This window comes from Homalodisca vitripennis, chromosome X (assembly GCF_021130785.1).
Source record: "Homalodisca vitripennis isolate AUS2020 chromosome X, UT_GWSS_2.1, whole genome shotgun sequence".
NCBI lineage: Eukaryota > Metazoa > Arthropoda > Insecta > Hemiptera > Cicadellidae > Homalodisca > Homalodisca vitripennis.
In genome coordinates, this window is record NC_060215.1 from 73593864 (window position 1) to 73607875 (window position 14012).

A 14012-nucleotide genomic window follows, 5' to 3' on the forward strand; every position below is an offset into this window, starting at 1 on the left:
TTTTTTTATGATGCATATGACAAAAATAAAGATTTCATTTCAGTTATACTTCCAATAATAGTTTACTAAATAGTACATAAGAGGTTACTGTTCTTAGCTATTTTATGATTGCTGAAGGACTAAGGCAATTGTAAAAAGAAACTGAAAGACACAGTTCAATTATAAAATTATCACAGTAAATAATTGTAGATTGATGGAGGGTTTCAATACATTGATGTTTATTTAAGTATTTTTAAAATTACACTCAGAATAAATGTCTGAACTTAAGTCTTGTCTTTGAAAATACTAAAATATAGAACAAATGTTGATACTCTCAATTGTGATGGAAGTTTTGATATTATGTAAGACTGTGTTTCTTGCTGTGGCACATTGAGTAGCACTCAAAGTTTTAGCTCAAAAACATGCACACGTCAAGGGTGTCATTCTGTACTGTCAGGCCACCTCTGGTTCATAAGTCATGTTTGGTCTGGTGTATCAAAACAAAAATGCTCCTAGGTGAACATTAGCTGTCTTTTCACTAAGGACCTCTCATCTCTAGCATTATTATGATAGTTTTATTTAATGTAAGATTTATTGAACTTGTGAAGAGTTACTAAACAAGGCCATCTAAGCTGGTAACTCTAATATTAATTAATAACATCATGACCTGAGAAACTAAATAGAAATAACTTGGACATGCTAGAGTTATCTGGTGAACAGAAACAGATGCCTAAAGAATGTTTAAACTATACCTCCTGAAACTCTCTAGTGCCCAGCCTCAAATAGTTGAATTACATTACTCTTTTCTGAGTTCAAACTGAGCAAAATTTATATCAAATCACATAATACACATTTAATAGCCTGAACAACGTATGTGGACAACCAGCTACTGGCCAATATGGAATAGAGTGCCAGACCAGAAAGATTGCTTGGTCCAGAATGAATGAAAAATTGTTTTTAATAAATACATCAGAGTGTATGCCATTACTAGGGACTGATATGTTTTAAAGCTGTACTAGTATCCATTTTGTTTTATTGATTTTGGGTTTCTTAGTGTATGACTTTGTCTTTAAAGAATCCTTGCAGTATTATTTTAACAAATCTGGTTTGAACGAGAGTCTATAAGAATATTGAAAGTTTAATTAAAATTGTTGAAAGTTCTTTTTGAAATTCTTCATTTTTAGATAAGTAAAACCAATTTGAAAAACTATTTACTTGCAATAACTATACAAGTAGTTTTTTAGTATAATCAAGAGCCTGTCCAGAAATTAGAGGCTCTGTGATGTTTTTGTCCTAAAATACATGTTAGAGTGAAAGGTACAATATTTTTTATGTAAGCTTCATCTTAATTGCCACAGACCATCATTGATTATTTATTGCATGTTCACTTCCACTATTGTAGAGTGCTTCAAATGAGCTTGAAGTCCTTTGTATACATCCTTGTTTTCCATCTGACCATGTGTTACAAATTCGTGATAGACAATACCTATGCAGAAAAAAACATAACCAACCTAATTTTAATCATTGTAATCATGCATACTTTTTTTGGCCAGGGAGATCCACTGCAATGACTGCACTTTCATTTTGATATCAAAGCTATAAACACGGATCTCATCATCTGTTATTATGTTCTTGAGGAAGTTTACATTGGTATTGAGTAGTGGCAAGCAGATCCTGGCTGACCTTAACAATGACCTGTTTCTGTAAAAGTTTAGCCAAATTTATACAAGAATTTCGCATTCACATGTTGTTTTGCAAATTCTTTCATTGTCACTTTGGCACACATAGTTACATAACTCGCTTGTCTTGCTATAACTCTCAGTGAAACATGGCAAATGATATTTTCTTGTCAAAATCTGCTGCTAATTATGCTCAATGGTCGCAGCATGCTACCTCTACCAGTTGGCTCACTATTTCAAATAGTTTCTTTTTGAACTCATCTAACATTGTTACTGAACATTTTTAATAATGAATGAAGGTGCCTCTCTTAAATGATAAGGTTCTTACAGGTTAATCTTCTGTATCAAATTTCATTAATATCTAGTTGAAATGATCTTTAGCTAAGTACATAAATGGACAGACATCTTTATATACATTCATATACATATTCTCATACATATTCATATACATATTCCATTCATATATACAAGGAACATACAAGTTTTAATTTTTACTGTGAGAATGGAAGGGAAACATTAAAAATGGCTATTAAGCCCTTATATAGACCTACAATTGTTAAGAAAAAGGTAAAAAGATTATCAGACAGCAAAATGATCAATACTTAAGGTTAAAGAGGAACTGGAGGAAGTCCAAGAGTAATGGTGATAGACTGAGAAGGCATTTTGAAGCAAATACTTGGTACTCTAAATTGGTTATGGTAACAACAAAAAGATTAAAAACATGCTCCCAACCACCTTCTATAAATCCTAGTACATAACTTTAAGGAACTGAAAATTCTCATGATATAGAACAAGAAGTACTATTGTGCTGAGATAACTCAACCTGTGTCATCGAAAATATTTTAAGGCTATTGAAGTATGTTTACAGCAACTTTCAAGATGAGTTATGAACTCAAAAGCCCTCCTCCGAAACTAGATTGTTACGTATACCTCAAGATCTTGCACATAAGTCAGTCTCATAATTTCACATCTTTATATAATCAGTAACGTCTTACATAACAAATTTATAATATGAAGAATTTTAATTGTGTTAAAAGAGAAATCTAATTTGTACCTGTGGTCACTTCTGCAAAATATCCCATTTTGGAAACCAGCAGTTTCTGTGAGCAACGAAAGTCTTTCTTCATATTTTTTACTTCATCACATACATGAATTTCTACTTCGATGCTGAAAACAAAACGTATAAAAGAACAAATATTAATAGTTTTGTATCTTTAAACTGTCAATCAGAACTAAAATATTTGTTACATTCATGTACTTAACCAATCATTTACAACTGCATTCACTTATTTTCCTGCTGTTTAACAGGAATATTATAGGGACTTTCTTTTTTATACCACACACTACATAAGTAAGTGATGGTAATCAGAAGAAGTTCTCATATTTAAACCCACTTTAGAATAATTTAATTTTAAGAAATAAATATAAATTTAAATAAACTAGATAGACTTAATTCAAATAAAACATTTAAGTACTGTATTAAAAACAAGTTGAATTGCTGTTATACATATATGTTTACATTTTTAGGGCTTATGATGGGGGTTTCCTTCCTGCTCTTGTTACGCCATTGCTAACAGAAGCAGTTAGTAATATAAATTATATATTAGTATTAATATATAATTATATCGTAAATATGTTGTTTCTTTTACATTTTACTTGTTAGTTTTACTTTTTATGTTAACTTGTTTTTTGTAGCTAATTACTATAAGCATTTTCTGGAAAACGAATATTTCTTATTCAGAGATTATCCAAAATTATTAATTATAGCCACTGAAAACTGATAGTTAGAGCTCTAATGTCTGTATCAAATACTTTGAGACCATTGATAATTTTAATGCTTATGCTACAACTGGTTAACAGGCATATATTATATTATTAGCCATTTTATAAGTGTCAATATAGCAGGTATTGTATTATCAGATAAAACTATTATTATACGATCTCTGGGGAACTAGATATCATCGTTATTAAGAGTAGTGCAACCAATTCATGACAGAGGTTTTGTAAGGAGTAAAACAGTCTAAATGAAAATGGGGTTCATGTTTTTAAATATTACTACAACATTATACTTACTCCTTGGCTGAATCCTTGTTGTTTTCTGTTGACAAATAGTTCTGCTTTTTTGAATGATATACTGCAATATTATTTTTACTTTGGCTAGAAGGTGTAGAAATCTTGTCATGTCCATTTTTCTTGTCCAAAACAGATAGAGGTTTTTTTGGAGACAAGTTACTATTTTGCTTAGGAATAACATAGGGCAAAACAGAATCTAAAATACCCTCTTGTAAAACTTCACTTAGTTTCCGTTTCACCTGTCGCTCCGCAATGTTAACTTCAGTGCGGTTTTTTGTTTTTGTTTCTGTATTGTCCTTTTTTGTAAAACTACTTCTTCTTTTATCCAATTTACTTTTGTCTCCTCTATTACTGATGTTATTCCCCCCCAAACTGGCAGATCGTCCACGTTTGTGTTTCTCACCTCTCTTGTAATTCTGCTTGACAATAGGCTTACACTCCTCAGTCGGTCTGTTACTGATACTCTGATCAACCTGCTGGGAATTATCACAATAAGTAATACCAGCACCATTTTGTTTGGTTCCATTGCAATTGTCAGCCTCCTCTGTTAAATAATCATGATCTTTATCACAGCTCTTTCTATGAAATTGTTTGTCAGTTAAACTATTCTGAAAAAGCTCTGAGACAAATGCACAAGTATTGAGTTGATTCCAGTCAATTGTGTTACACTTCTTAAATGTTTCTAAGGGATAGTTTTCCAGGGCATCATTTAGTCTGTATGCTGTTGATAAAAAGTCTAAAAAATGTTTCATAGATATGTCAGACTGAGTGGATGGTGGAAGCTTGGCTTGGCCTTTGCGACTGGCTGCTTCACCGTTTGCTGACGTAGATATAGACTTGTTTCCATAATCTGTTTCATCACTAGGTGATTCGTTCATGGCCACAGTGTATATAGTTTCTCTTATTAATACTGATTATATGTGTAAAAATGAACATATCTCTGTTATTTGGATACAGCAACACTTTGCAGCAGCATCTGAAAATACAAGTCTTATTGTCACTAATTCAATATACAGGGTGTATATTATGTCTGGAAACACCCAAATATATCCTTTAATAATTTAAATATAAATTTGAAACCTCTTACAATCGTGATAGAGATTGGGCATCTACTTTTTGGAACAATGTTTTGTTATGTCACACCAACGGGGGACGTCCTGCCGAGGGTATCGTGAATATTCTTAATGGAAGCCTATACCTTGTGATACATAATTTTAAAGGTAATAGCTTACTGAATTGAATGCCACAAACCGCATCTCAAAGGAATTATTCTATCAGAAAATAGAGCATTTTTAGTATTGAAAATTTACTGATGTTCAACAATGTAATTTTAACATGGTTCTTGCCACAAAATGTGTTACACTAATTTTTTAGCATTTTTTAAACATGTTTTAATGTGCCTGTTAACATTGCCATTTAGGAAAAAAGTTGCCTCATCAGAAAATAGTATGTTGGTCAGAAAATCTCTATTGTCATCACATTTGCGCATCACAAGTTCATAAAACTCAACTCTTCTGTCGTAATCATCCTCACTTAACTGTTGGACTAAATGAACTTTAAATGGTTTGTATTTATTAATTTTCAAAATCTTACTCACAGACATAGGGTGCATATCATGTTGCTGTGCAGCTTTTCTGAGCGATGTATGTGGGTCTTCAATAAATGTTTGCAAAACATCTAGTGCATGTTCTTCATCTGTTTGCAGATTGTATCCTACCCGACTTTGGCCGATTACGTACACTCCCTGTCATTTCAAAACGCTCAATAGTTTTTGATATTGTTGAAACACTTATGGGATTCCTTTCTGGGAAAGTGTCATTAAACAAATTACAAACTTCCCGATAAGATTTTTGACGATCGCCATATCCTCGCATCATCAACAGAGTAATTCGTTCTCTTTCAGACAATTCCATTAAAATGCCAAATAAAAACTGAACTACTGTAATTAGATAACTTGTTGACAGCAATGCTTCAGAGACACTGATTAACTCGACAGGAATGATATGACCTTTGTCCATTTGTAATTCCCAAGCTTAGACCTGTCTAGTGAAAGCTCCATGCTCAACAAACTGAAACCTGTAGACCAGATGATTAATAACACAATAATGTTTCTCATAGGCTAGTGACCTTTGTCTCTTTAAACCTTCCTGCTGACTGGAAAACACCAAGTACAGATTCATAAGTAATCAGAGAAAGTGACTCATAAGTTTTATTCATTGTAATAAAAACTGGTAAATTTGTACTAATGAAACCAGCTTAAAAATAAATTGTTTATTTTATTTTAATTGAGCATTTAAAAAATGCTAAAAAATTAGTGTAACACATTTTGTGGCAAGAACCATGTTAAAATTACATTGTTGAACATCAGTAAATTTTCAATACTAAAAATGCTCTATTTTCTGATAGAATAATTCCTTTGAGATGCGGTTTGTGGCATTCAATTCAGTAAGCTATTACCTTTAAAATTATGTATCACAAGGTATAGGCTTCCATTAAGAATATTCACGATACCCTCGGCAGGACGTCCCCCGTTGGTGTGACATAACAAAACATTGTTCCAAAAAGTAGATGCCCAATCTCTATCACGATTGTAAGAGGTTTCAAATTTATATTTAAATTATTAAAGGATATATTTGGGTGTTTCCAGACATAATATACACCCTGTATTTTATATTATGTGCTCAATTAAAACTATTAAAAATACTCTACTGTATTAAGTAAGAACTATTGAGATTCATATATATCTTTAAAACCTAATATTGACTCCTCAAGGAGGTTGAAAGGGCCAGAACAATCCAAAGATTAAAAATAACTAATACTTTAGTAATATCTGTTCCAATTGCAAAATGATAATACAAGATAATTTTTTGGCACAGGAAAATGTAATGGGTGTCTAATCACACAACAATATGTAAAGAGTAAAAAACTCCAAGACCCCTGATTCTGGATAAATTTTAACTTTGAAATGAATTGAAAAATGACTTTATTGACAGACGGAGTTAGGGCTATTACGCCCTCTCTACCACTCAACTTCTAACTTTGCTCTTCAAAGCCGGTCTACATTAATAGTTCTAATAGGAGAACTGGCAATTTACCAGTACTAAACAGATTTAATAGGAAGTTTCAACATACATTCTAAACTTTTAAAAGGATTTCACCTGTAAATAGGTTTATTAACAGTAATAGTATTGAGCATTAGATTATGGGTCACCCAGAAATCCTGCCAATACACCCTAAAACTGGCTGAGCTAAAAATTCGTTGACCAAATTGATTCTGATTCTGATAAATAGAGATCTGTAAAAAAAATGAATAACTCTATTATACAAACAAAATACAATGATTATGTTATTTAACATATTTTACTGTTATTGATAATAAGATTAGATAATACGATTATGTAAAAATATATTATAGCCTTGCCACAAGGTAAGATGTGACATTTATAAACCATAACACTTATTTAAAAAAAACCATTTTCAGCTTAAGTTGAAGAACACACTGGGCATGTTAACCTCTGCATTAAGATTAACTTGGGTCTAACTTTTGCATGATTTCATACTTTTTTTATTATATTTTTTGTCAAATAAATGCTATCAGAAAGTACACTTATGATTTTAATTAAATGTACACCATATCTTACCCATTGAATGCCAATAAATATACTACATAGCAAATTATCATGAAAACTTTGGTTTAAATATTATTAAGAACTAAATTCATATTTGGGGTTAATGGGGCTTCTATGGTTATATGTAATCATTTTAGAGCCCAGAAAAAAATATACTTATTGTGAAATCAAATCAAGTACAATGCTAACAAAATGTCCATATTATTGTCACCACAAGCAGTCAATTATTAAGCATCACACAATAGCTTTTAAGTAATATATTTAAATAGTTTAAAATGTAACTAAAAATTATTTTAAAAAATCATTTTGTATACTGTTACAGTTTTGTTTTGAAAAGTTAATAGTTCATATTATTTTATGTTTGTTTATAAAAGATTGATAAATAACTTAGGAGTTTATACCACATAAGTATTGTTTTCTGAATAAAGTATTTTTGAACTTGAACTTAAACACACACACACACACACACACACACACACACACACACACACGAAGTTGGTGGCTGGCAGCCGTGCAGTGCAGACCTGTTATCTGGTGCTCCTTTCTTATCAATATGAGTGACTGTGCCTCATGTGATGACCCACTCCCAGACCAATGTGAACATGCAATTTGTTCTGTGTGTAATTTGAAATTGCATTTCCAATGTGCTGACATCCTCGAAAGTACCTGGAACTGCATGGGACAGAAAAGAAGGGATGAGTGGAAGTGTAAGGGTTGTACAGGTAAGGGTATAGCTTCTAAAGATGTAATAACTAAAATGCATGATGAATTTTTATTGAAAATGGAAGAAACAATTAAACAACAATTTTCTCTTTATGAAAAAAGCATGGCAAAACAAATGGAAGAATTTAAAAGCTCATTAGAGTACTTTTCAAATAAAATTGATGAATATGAAAATCAAACTAAAGAAGTTTTGAATACATGTAAAAGTCTGGAAAAAACAAATTCTGATTTAAGACTTGAAAATGTAAATCTGAGGAAAGAAATTAGTAGATGTCAGATTCAACTTGAAAATTTGGAGCAATATACAAGAAATAAAAATGTTCAGATTGAGGGTGTTCCAGAAGTGAATTGTGAAACAATGACTGATATTGTGGAGAAATTGTCTACACTATCTGGTGTCCCAGTTAACTTTGAAACGGATGTACATGCTGTTCATAGAATCCCCACCAAGCGGGAAAAAGGGCCAAAACCTATTATACTACAATTCTCAAATCGACAAAAGCGGGATAGCTTCTTGAAATCGTGTAAAAAAGCAAACTTAAAGTCAACTGATTTTTCTCGGGCTGTGCCATCTACAAATGTCTATGTTAATGAACATCTAACACCCTACAATCGAAACTTACTCTATCATGCTAAAAAGCTTAGGGAGAAGGGGTTTAAATTTGTGTGGACTGTGGAGGGCAAGGTGTTTGTAAGGAAATCAGAAAACGACCGAAAAATACGTGTGCACTCTGTTGATGATGTTAGCAAGCATATGGGAGGTCGTGGTGAAAGCTCCAAGGATTAAAGGTGTTAAGACTGTATATGTGGCACTGTTTAACTTTTTTGAATTTAAATGGTAGATTGCAGTGTTTTTAATGACATTAAAATATTCTGTTTAAACATTCGCAGCTTGAGAAAACACTATGATGAGCTGATTTTGCATTTAAATAATTTACCAATCACCTATAGCATTATAATACTAACAGAAGTATGGATTAAGAGTGGTGAAGAGGACATGTATCAGATGGATGGTTACAACATGTTGTTCCAGCCGAGGCCAGACAATCAGGCAGGTGGTGTAGTTATCTACATGAACTCTGACCTCCAATACAGCTACTGCCCCATCCTCCTACCCACAGCTGAGATAGTCAAAGTTGTTTTTAATGTAAACTGTAATAGTAAAACTTTTAATGTATCACTGTTTGGAATTTACCGTCAATGTAAACACACTTACAATCAATTTAAAAATGATTTTGAAAATATTCTAAGTGAGTCAGCAAATCCAACAATAATAATTGGCGATATTAATATTTGCATTTTAAAGGGTACTGGTTCAGGAATGCAATATTTAAATTTGATTTCTTCCTATGGTTTCGAAAGTTGTGTAAATAGTCCTACTAGAATAGTAAATGGTTCTGTATCATGCCTTGACCATGTTTTAGTAAAAAATTCAAAAGATATAAAGTTTAGTTCAGACGTTGTAGCATTAAGTGTTACAGGTCATTATGGGTTAGTTGTCGTTCTGTCCAATTTAGACAGTACATTAAAACGGGAAAAATTTTGTAAGGTTTTAGACAGAGTTATGTTGCGTAGGCAACTGATATTGGCTGACTGGACAGCTGTATTGAATTATGAATCTGATATAAATGATTGTGTTACTGAGTTTTATAATATATATAACAGATGTCACAATGCCTCTTGTTCATTAAAAAAAACTAAATAGTAAGAATAGAAGGCGGAATGAGTGGGAAAGTAATAGGCTTATTAATCTAATTAATCAAAAAAACCACCTGTTCAGACAGTATGCTAAAGATAGAGATAACTTAGTACTAAGCACGGAATATAAAAACCTCTCTAAGCTTGTTACACAACAAATTAGGCAGGCTAAGCTTAATTATTATTCCTCACTTGTAGAGCAGTGTAATGGGAATTCTAAAGAATATTGGAATGTGATAAAAAAGATTGTAAAAAGTAAGAAAGTATCTTTAAGCAACATTAAAATAGGAGGTATAGAGGTTAAGGTTACTGGTAATGAATTTACTATAGCAAATGCATTTAATGAATATTTTACGAATGTAATTTCAAATCTGCGGCATAATGAGTTTGGTAGTGATTTGTTTTTTCTGAGGAAGAAATTGTAAACACCCTTAGAACAATGAAAAATAAGAAAAGTTCCGGCATAGACGGAATTGATATTTATGTTGTTAAGAATAACATTGATGTTTTTGGACCTATATTATGTCATATTTTCAGAAAATCATTAGATCAGGGTGTAATGCCTGACAGGTTTAAAATAGCATCTGTAGTTCCCATTTTTAAGTCAGGTGACCCAGTGGAAATGCCCTTGTATCGCCCAATATCTGTAATTAGTACTTTAGCTAAAATTTTTGAAACCATTATTAGGAATAGATTACTCCTGTATTTTGAAAATCTGACCCTATTTTCATCCAATCAGTATGGGTTTTTGCCAGGCAGGGGTACTGATTTGGCAATTGAAAAGCACATAAACAGCATAGTAGCATCTATGGATTGTAATGAATACACGCTAGCAGTCTATTTGGATTTTCAAAAAGCTTTTGATGTTTTGGACATTAATATTTTAATAAGCAAGTTTAAAACCTATGGAATTGGGGGGAAAGCACTGTCTTGGTTGGAGTCTTTTTGTACAGGAAGAAAGCAGTTGGTAAAAATAAATAACACATTAAGTAATGTTCCAGAGGTGCAGTTTGGAACGGCACAAGGGGGGGTTCTTGGTCCCGTATTGTTTTTAATTTATATTAATGATTTGCTGAACTTACAATTAGGCTCAAAAGTATTTGCTTACGCAGATGACACAGCGATTGTCTGCTCAGCATACAATAGGGAATCTCTAAAACTAAAGATAAGTAATGATTTAGTTAAAATATCAAACTGGCTTGTACAAAATAAGTTATTAATAAATTCTGCTAAGTCAAAGTGTATTGCATTTTTTGATAATGATGAAAGTAGGGCTGAACTGCAAAGTACTTTTAATTTGTTTTGTCACAAGCATCAATGTATTTATGATTGTACTTGTAAGGCTATTGATTTTGTTCAGAGTCTGAAGTATCTAGGTTTATTTGTTGATTACCAGCTTAAGTGGAACCACCATGTGGCTTATTTATAAAAAAAAAACTAAGGAAAGTAAACTATGCATTGTATTATTTTAAGAATTATTTGAGAAATGACCAATTGAGACAATTGTACATCACATGGTTTGAACCCCTATTAAGATTTGGAATAATCCATTATGGAGGGACATACCCCACTGTTATACAACCAGTTGTTATGTGTCAGAGACATGCGTTGTGTAGAGTATATAACGTTATACGTAATGACAGAGTTAGTCATTTATTCTCTGAACACAAAATACTAACTTTTACTCAACTGCACAAGTACAGTACTATTATGTATGTTCATAAAAACCAAAATAATTTTAGACATAGACAGATACAAAGAGTTACACGTGCAGCACAGTATGATTTACTTAAAGTACCTTTTGTTGTTAAAGAATCAAGCAGACATCAGTTTTGTTATTTGGGCCCACAGATTTTCAACAGATTTCTCCAATCATATGGCAATGAATTATACTTAGATAAAAAACCGAAAGTTAAAATGAAAGCCACTGAGTTTGTTACAGCCATAGATGTATGAATTATTATATTGTAAAATTTACTGTTTTTTGAATATAAAAATGTAGAATATATTTATACTTTATTGTTATGTTGTATTATTTATTTGATTGATGCTGTTATAAATGTTTTTGTATGCTGGTTAACTATTCCTTGTTAGATTATTTTTGTAATGTTTGATTATTTTTATTATGTTTGAATTGTTATTTTGTAAAATTTACTGTTTGTTGAATATAAAATGCTGAATAGATTTACACTTTATTATTAAATTCTATTATTTATTTGATTGATACTGTTATAAATGTTTTTGTATGTTGGTTAATTACTCCTTGTTAGATAATTTATATAATACGTTTATTAAATAACTTAAATAACACACACACACACACACACACAGGAATCCATACAAGAAGAACACACACCCATGCAATTTTGATAACTTACAATAAACATATATAAAATCAATAGATTTTAAAATTAAGAAAAACTAGCAACCTATTTTAGAGTTAAAATTAACATAAAACAAATTATCATACATATAAAATAGAAATACATTAACTATTGTAAAATTGAATCATCAGATAAAAAAAAAAATAATTTCTTTAGACCAAATACCACAGAATACATTAAATCTTACGATATCAAGGAGATTGTTATGCAAAGTAGGTTTACAACACCTGGAGTTATAAAGTGAATTTAGATCAGCTGGTGACTACAATAATGGAAATTTTTAGTCTTTTGAATGATGGCTTAATAGGATACTGAGAAGAAGCTTTTCTCATCAAAGATACAGATACAGATACAGATACAGATACAGATAACTTTATTCATGAGCTTCAAGCACAGAATGGTGTCAAAATTTTTATAATTATAATTTATTTATTTATTTTTTGTAGTGTAGTGTCAAGTACACTGCTGACGTCAGGTCTTACGCGAGCGATGAACTCCTCCATGCTGTATAGTGGATGTCTGCAAGCCATTGCCGGAGCCTCTTCTTCAACGTGGAGGGTGTGCCTTCTTTTATTGACTGTGGAAGCATATTGTACAGTTTTTGCTCCAGCGTATGAGGGTTTCTTTGAGAAAATAGAAGTTCTGTGGATGGGAAAGATTAAAGTTGCTATTGTGCCTTGTGTTGTAGTTGTGAAAATTTCTGTTTCTTGGAAGAGGTGATTTTAGAGCGAAATCAACTGTCTCTAGGATGTATAATGAGACTGCAGTTAAAATTCCAAGGCTTTGAAAGGAGTTTCCTACAGCTTTCTCTTGGCTGAAGACCCGCCATGGATCGAAGAGCTCGTTTCTGGAGCACCAGCACTCGTTTCAAGTTTTCCTTGCTTTGCCCCACCCCAGAATATTATACCATATCTGAGGTGAGACTCGAAGAGGGCATGATAGCATGTTTCTTGTTGCTTCAGCCGTGCTGATGGCTCGAATACGCTTCACAAGGCGAAAATTGAAGAGCTCAGCTTCATGCAAAGAGAGTCAACATGGTAGTTCCAAGACAGCTCATCATCAAGAACTATACCTAAGTGTTTTGTTGAAGTTAGGGTTTGAAAGTTAGGAGGACCAGTGACCTTAATTTTTGAGCTTTCCCATAATCAACTGTGTAGTTTTTTTTTCCTCATTGAAAGACCAGATCGTTGTTGATGCAGTAGTCTTGTGCTGAGCTCACAGCAATGAAGTTGTTCACTTCCAGTGCTTCTGCCGCCTTGTCGCTAGTCAGGAGCATGGTGTCATTGGCAAACATGATGGCCTTGCTATACCGGCTGACATGGTTTTTGGAAGATCGGCTGTGAACAAGGCAAACAGCACTGGACCCAAGACCGAGCCCTGGGGACTCCTCTCTTAACATTCAGTGGCTTTGATCTGATCAAAGTTGTAATACCATTGGCGGTTTCCTTTCAGCTCCACAAGCTGCATTCGACTGCTTAGGTTAGCTTTTAAACCAAGAGTGTGCTATTCCGACAACTCCAAGATGTTCGAGTTTTGCCTAGAATCATCTTGTGGTCAAGGCAGTCGAATGCCTTGCTTAAGTCAAGTGATGTAACTAATAATGGTTTTCCCCAGCATCCAAATCGTTAATCATACATTCAATGATATCACCAAGAGCTGTTGCTGTCGAGCGGGCCCGGAACGAAGCCATGCTGTCCTTCAAGGTTCATGTTTTTCCGCTGAAGATGAGCTCTGAGTCTACTTAAGACAACTCTCTCCAGGACTTTTGAGAAGGTGGAAACCAACGAGAGATAGGCCTGTAATTCTTGATTTCATCTTTTCGCCCTTTTTTATGGAGGGGATATACT

At 32.8% G+C, this 14012-nt stretch overlaps 1 protein-coding gene across 1 annotated transcript in view; it reads right to left on the reverse strand.

Moving 5' to 3' along the window:
- The window catches only part of LOC124369210 (SANT and BTB domain regulator of class switch recombination-like), a 48904-nt gene extending 44200 nt beyond the window's left edge, over positions 1-4704 (reverse strand). The window contains exons 1-2 of the mRNA XM_046827048.1: positions 3732-4704; positions 2713-2825 (exon numbers count right to left, since the gene is read on the reverse strand). Coding sequence (XP_046683004.1) covers positions 2713-2825; positions 3732-4609 — 991 coding nt within the window. The 5' untranslated portion in view covers positions 4610-4704. The remainder of the gene's footprint in view (positions 1-2712; positions 2826-3731) is intronic.
- Positions 4705-14012: the final 9308 nt, after the last annotated feature.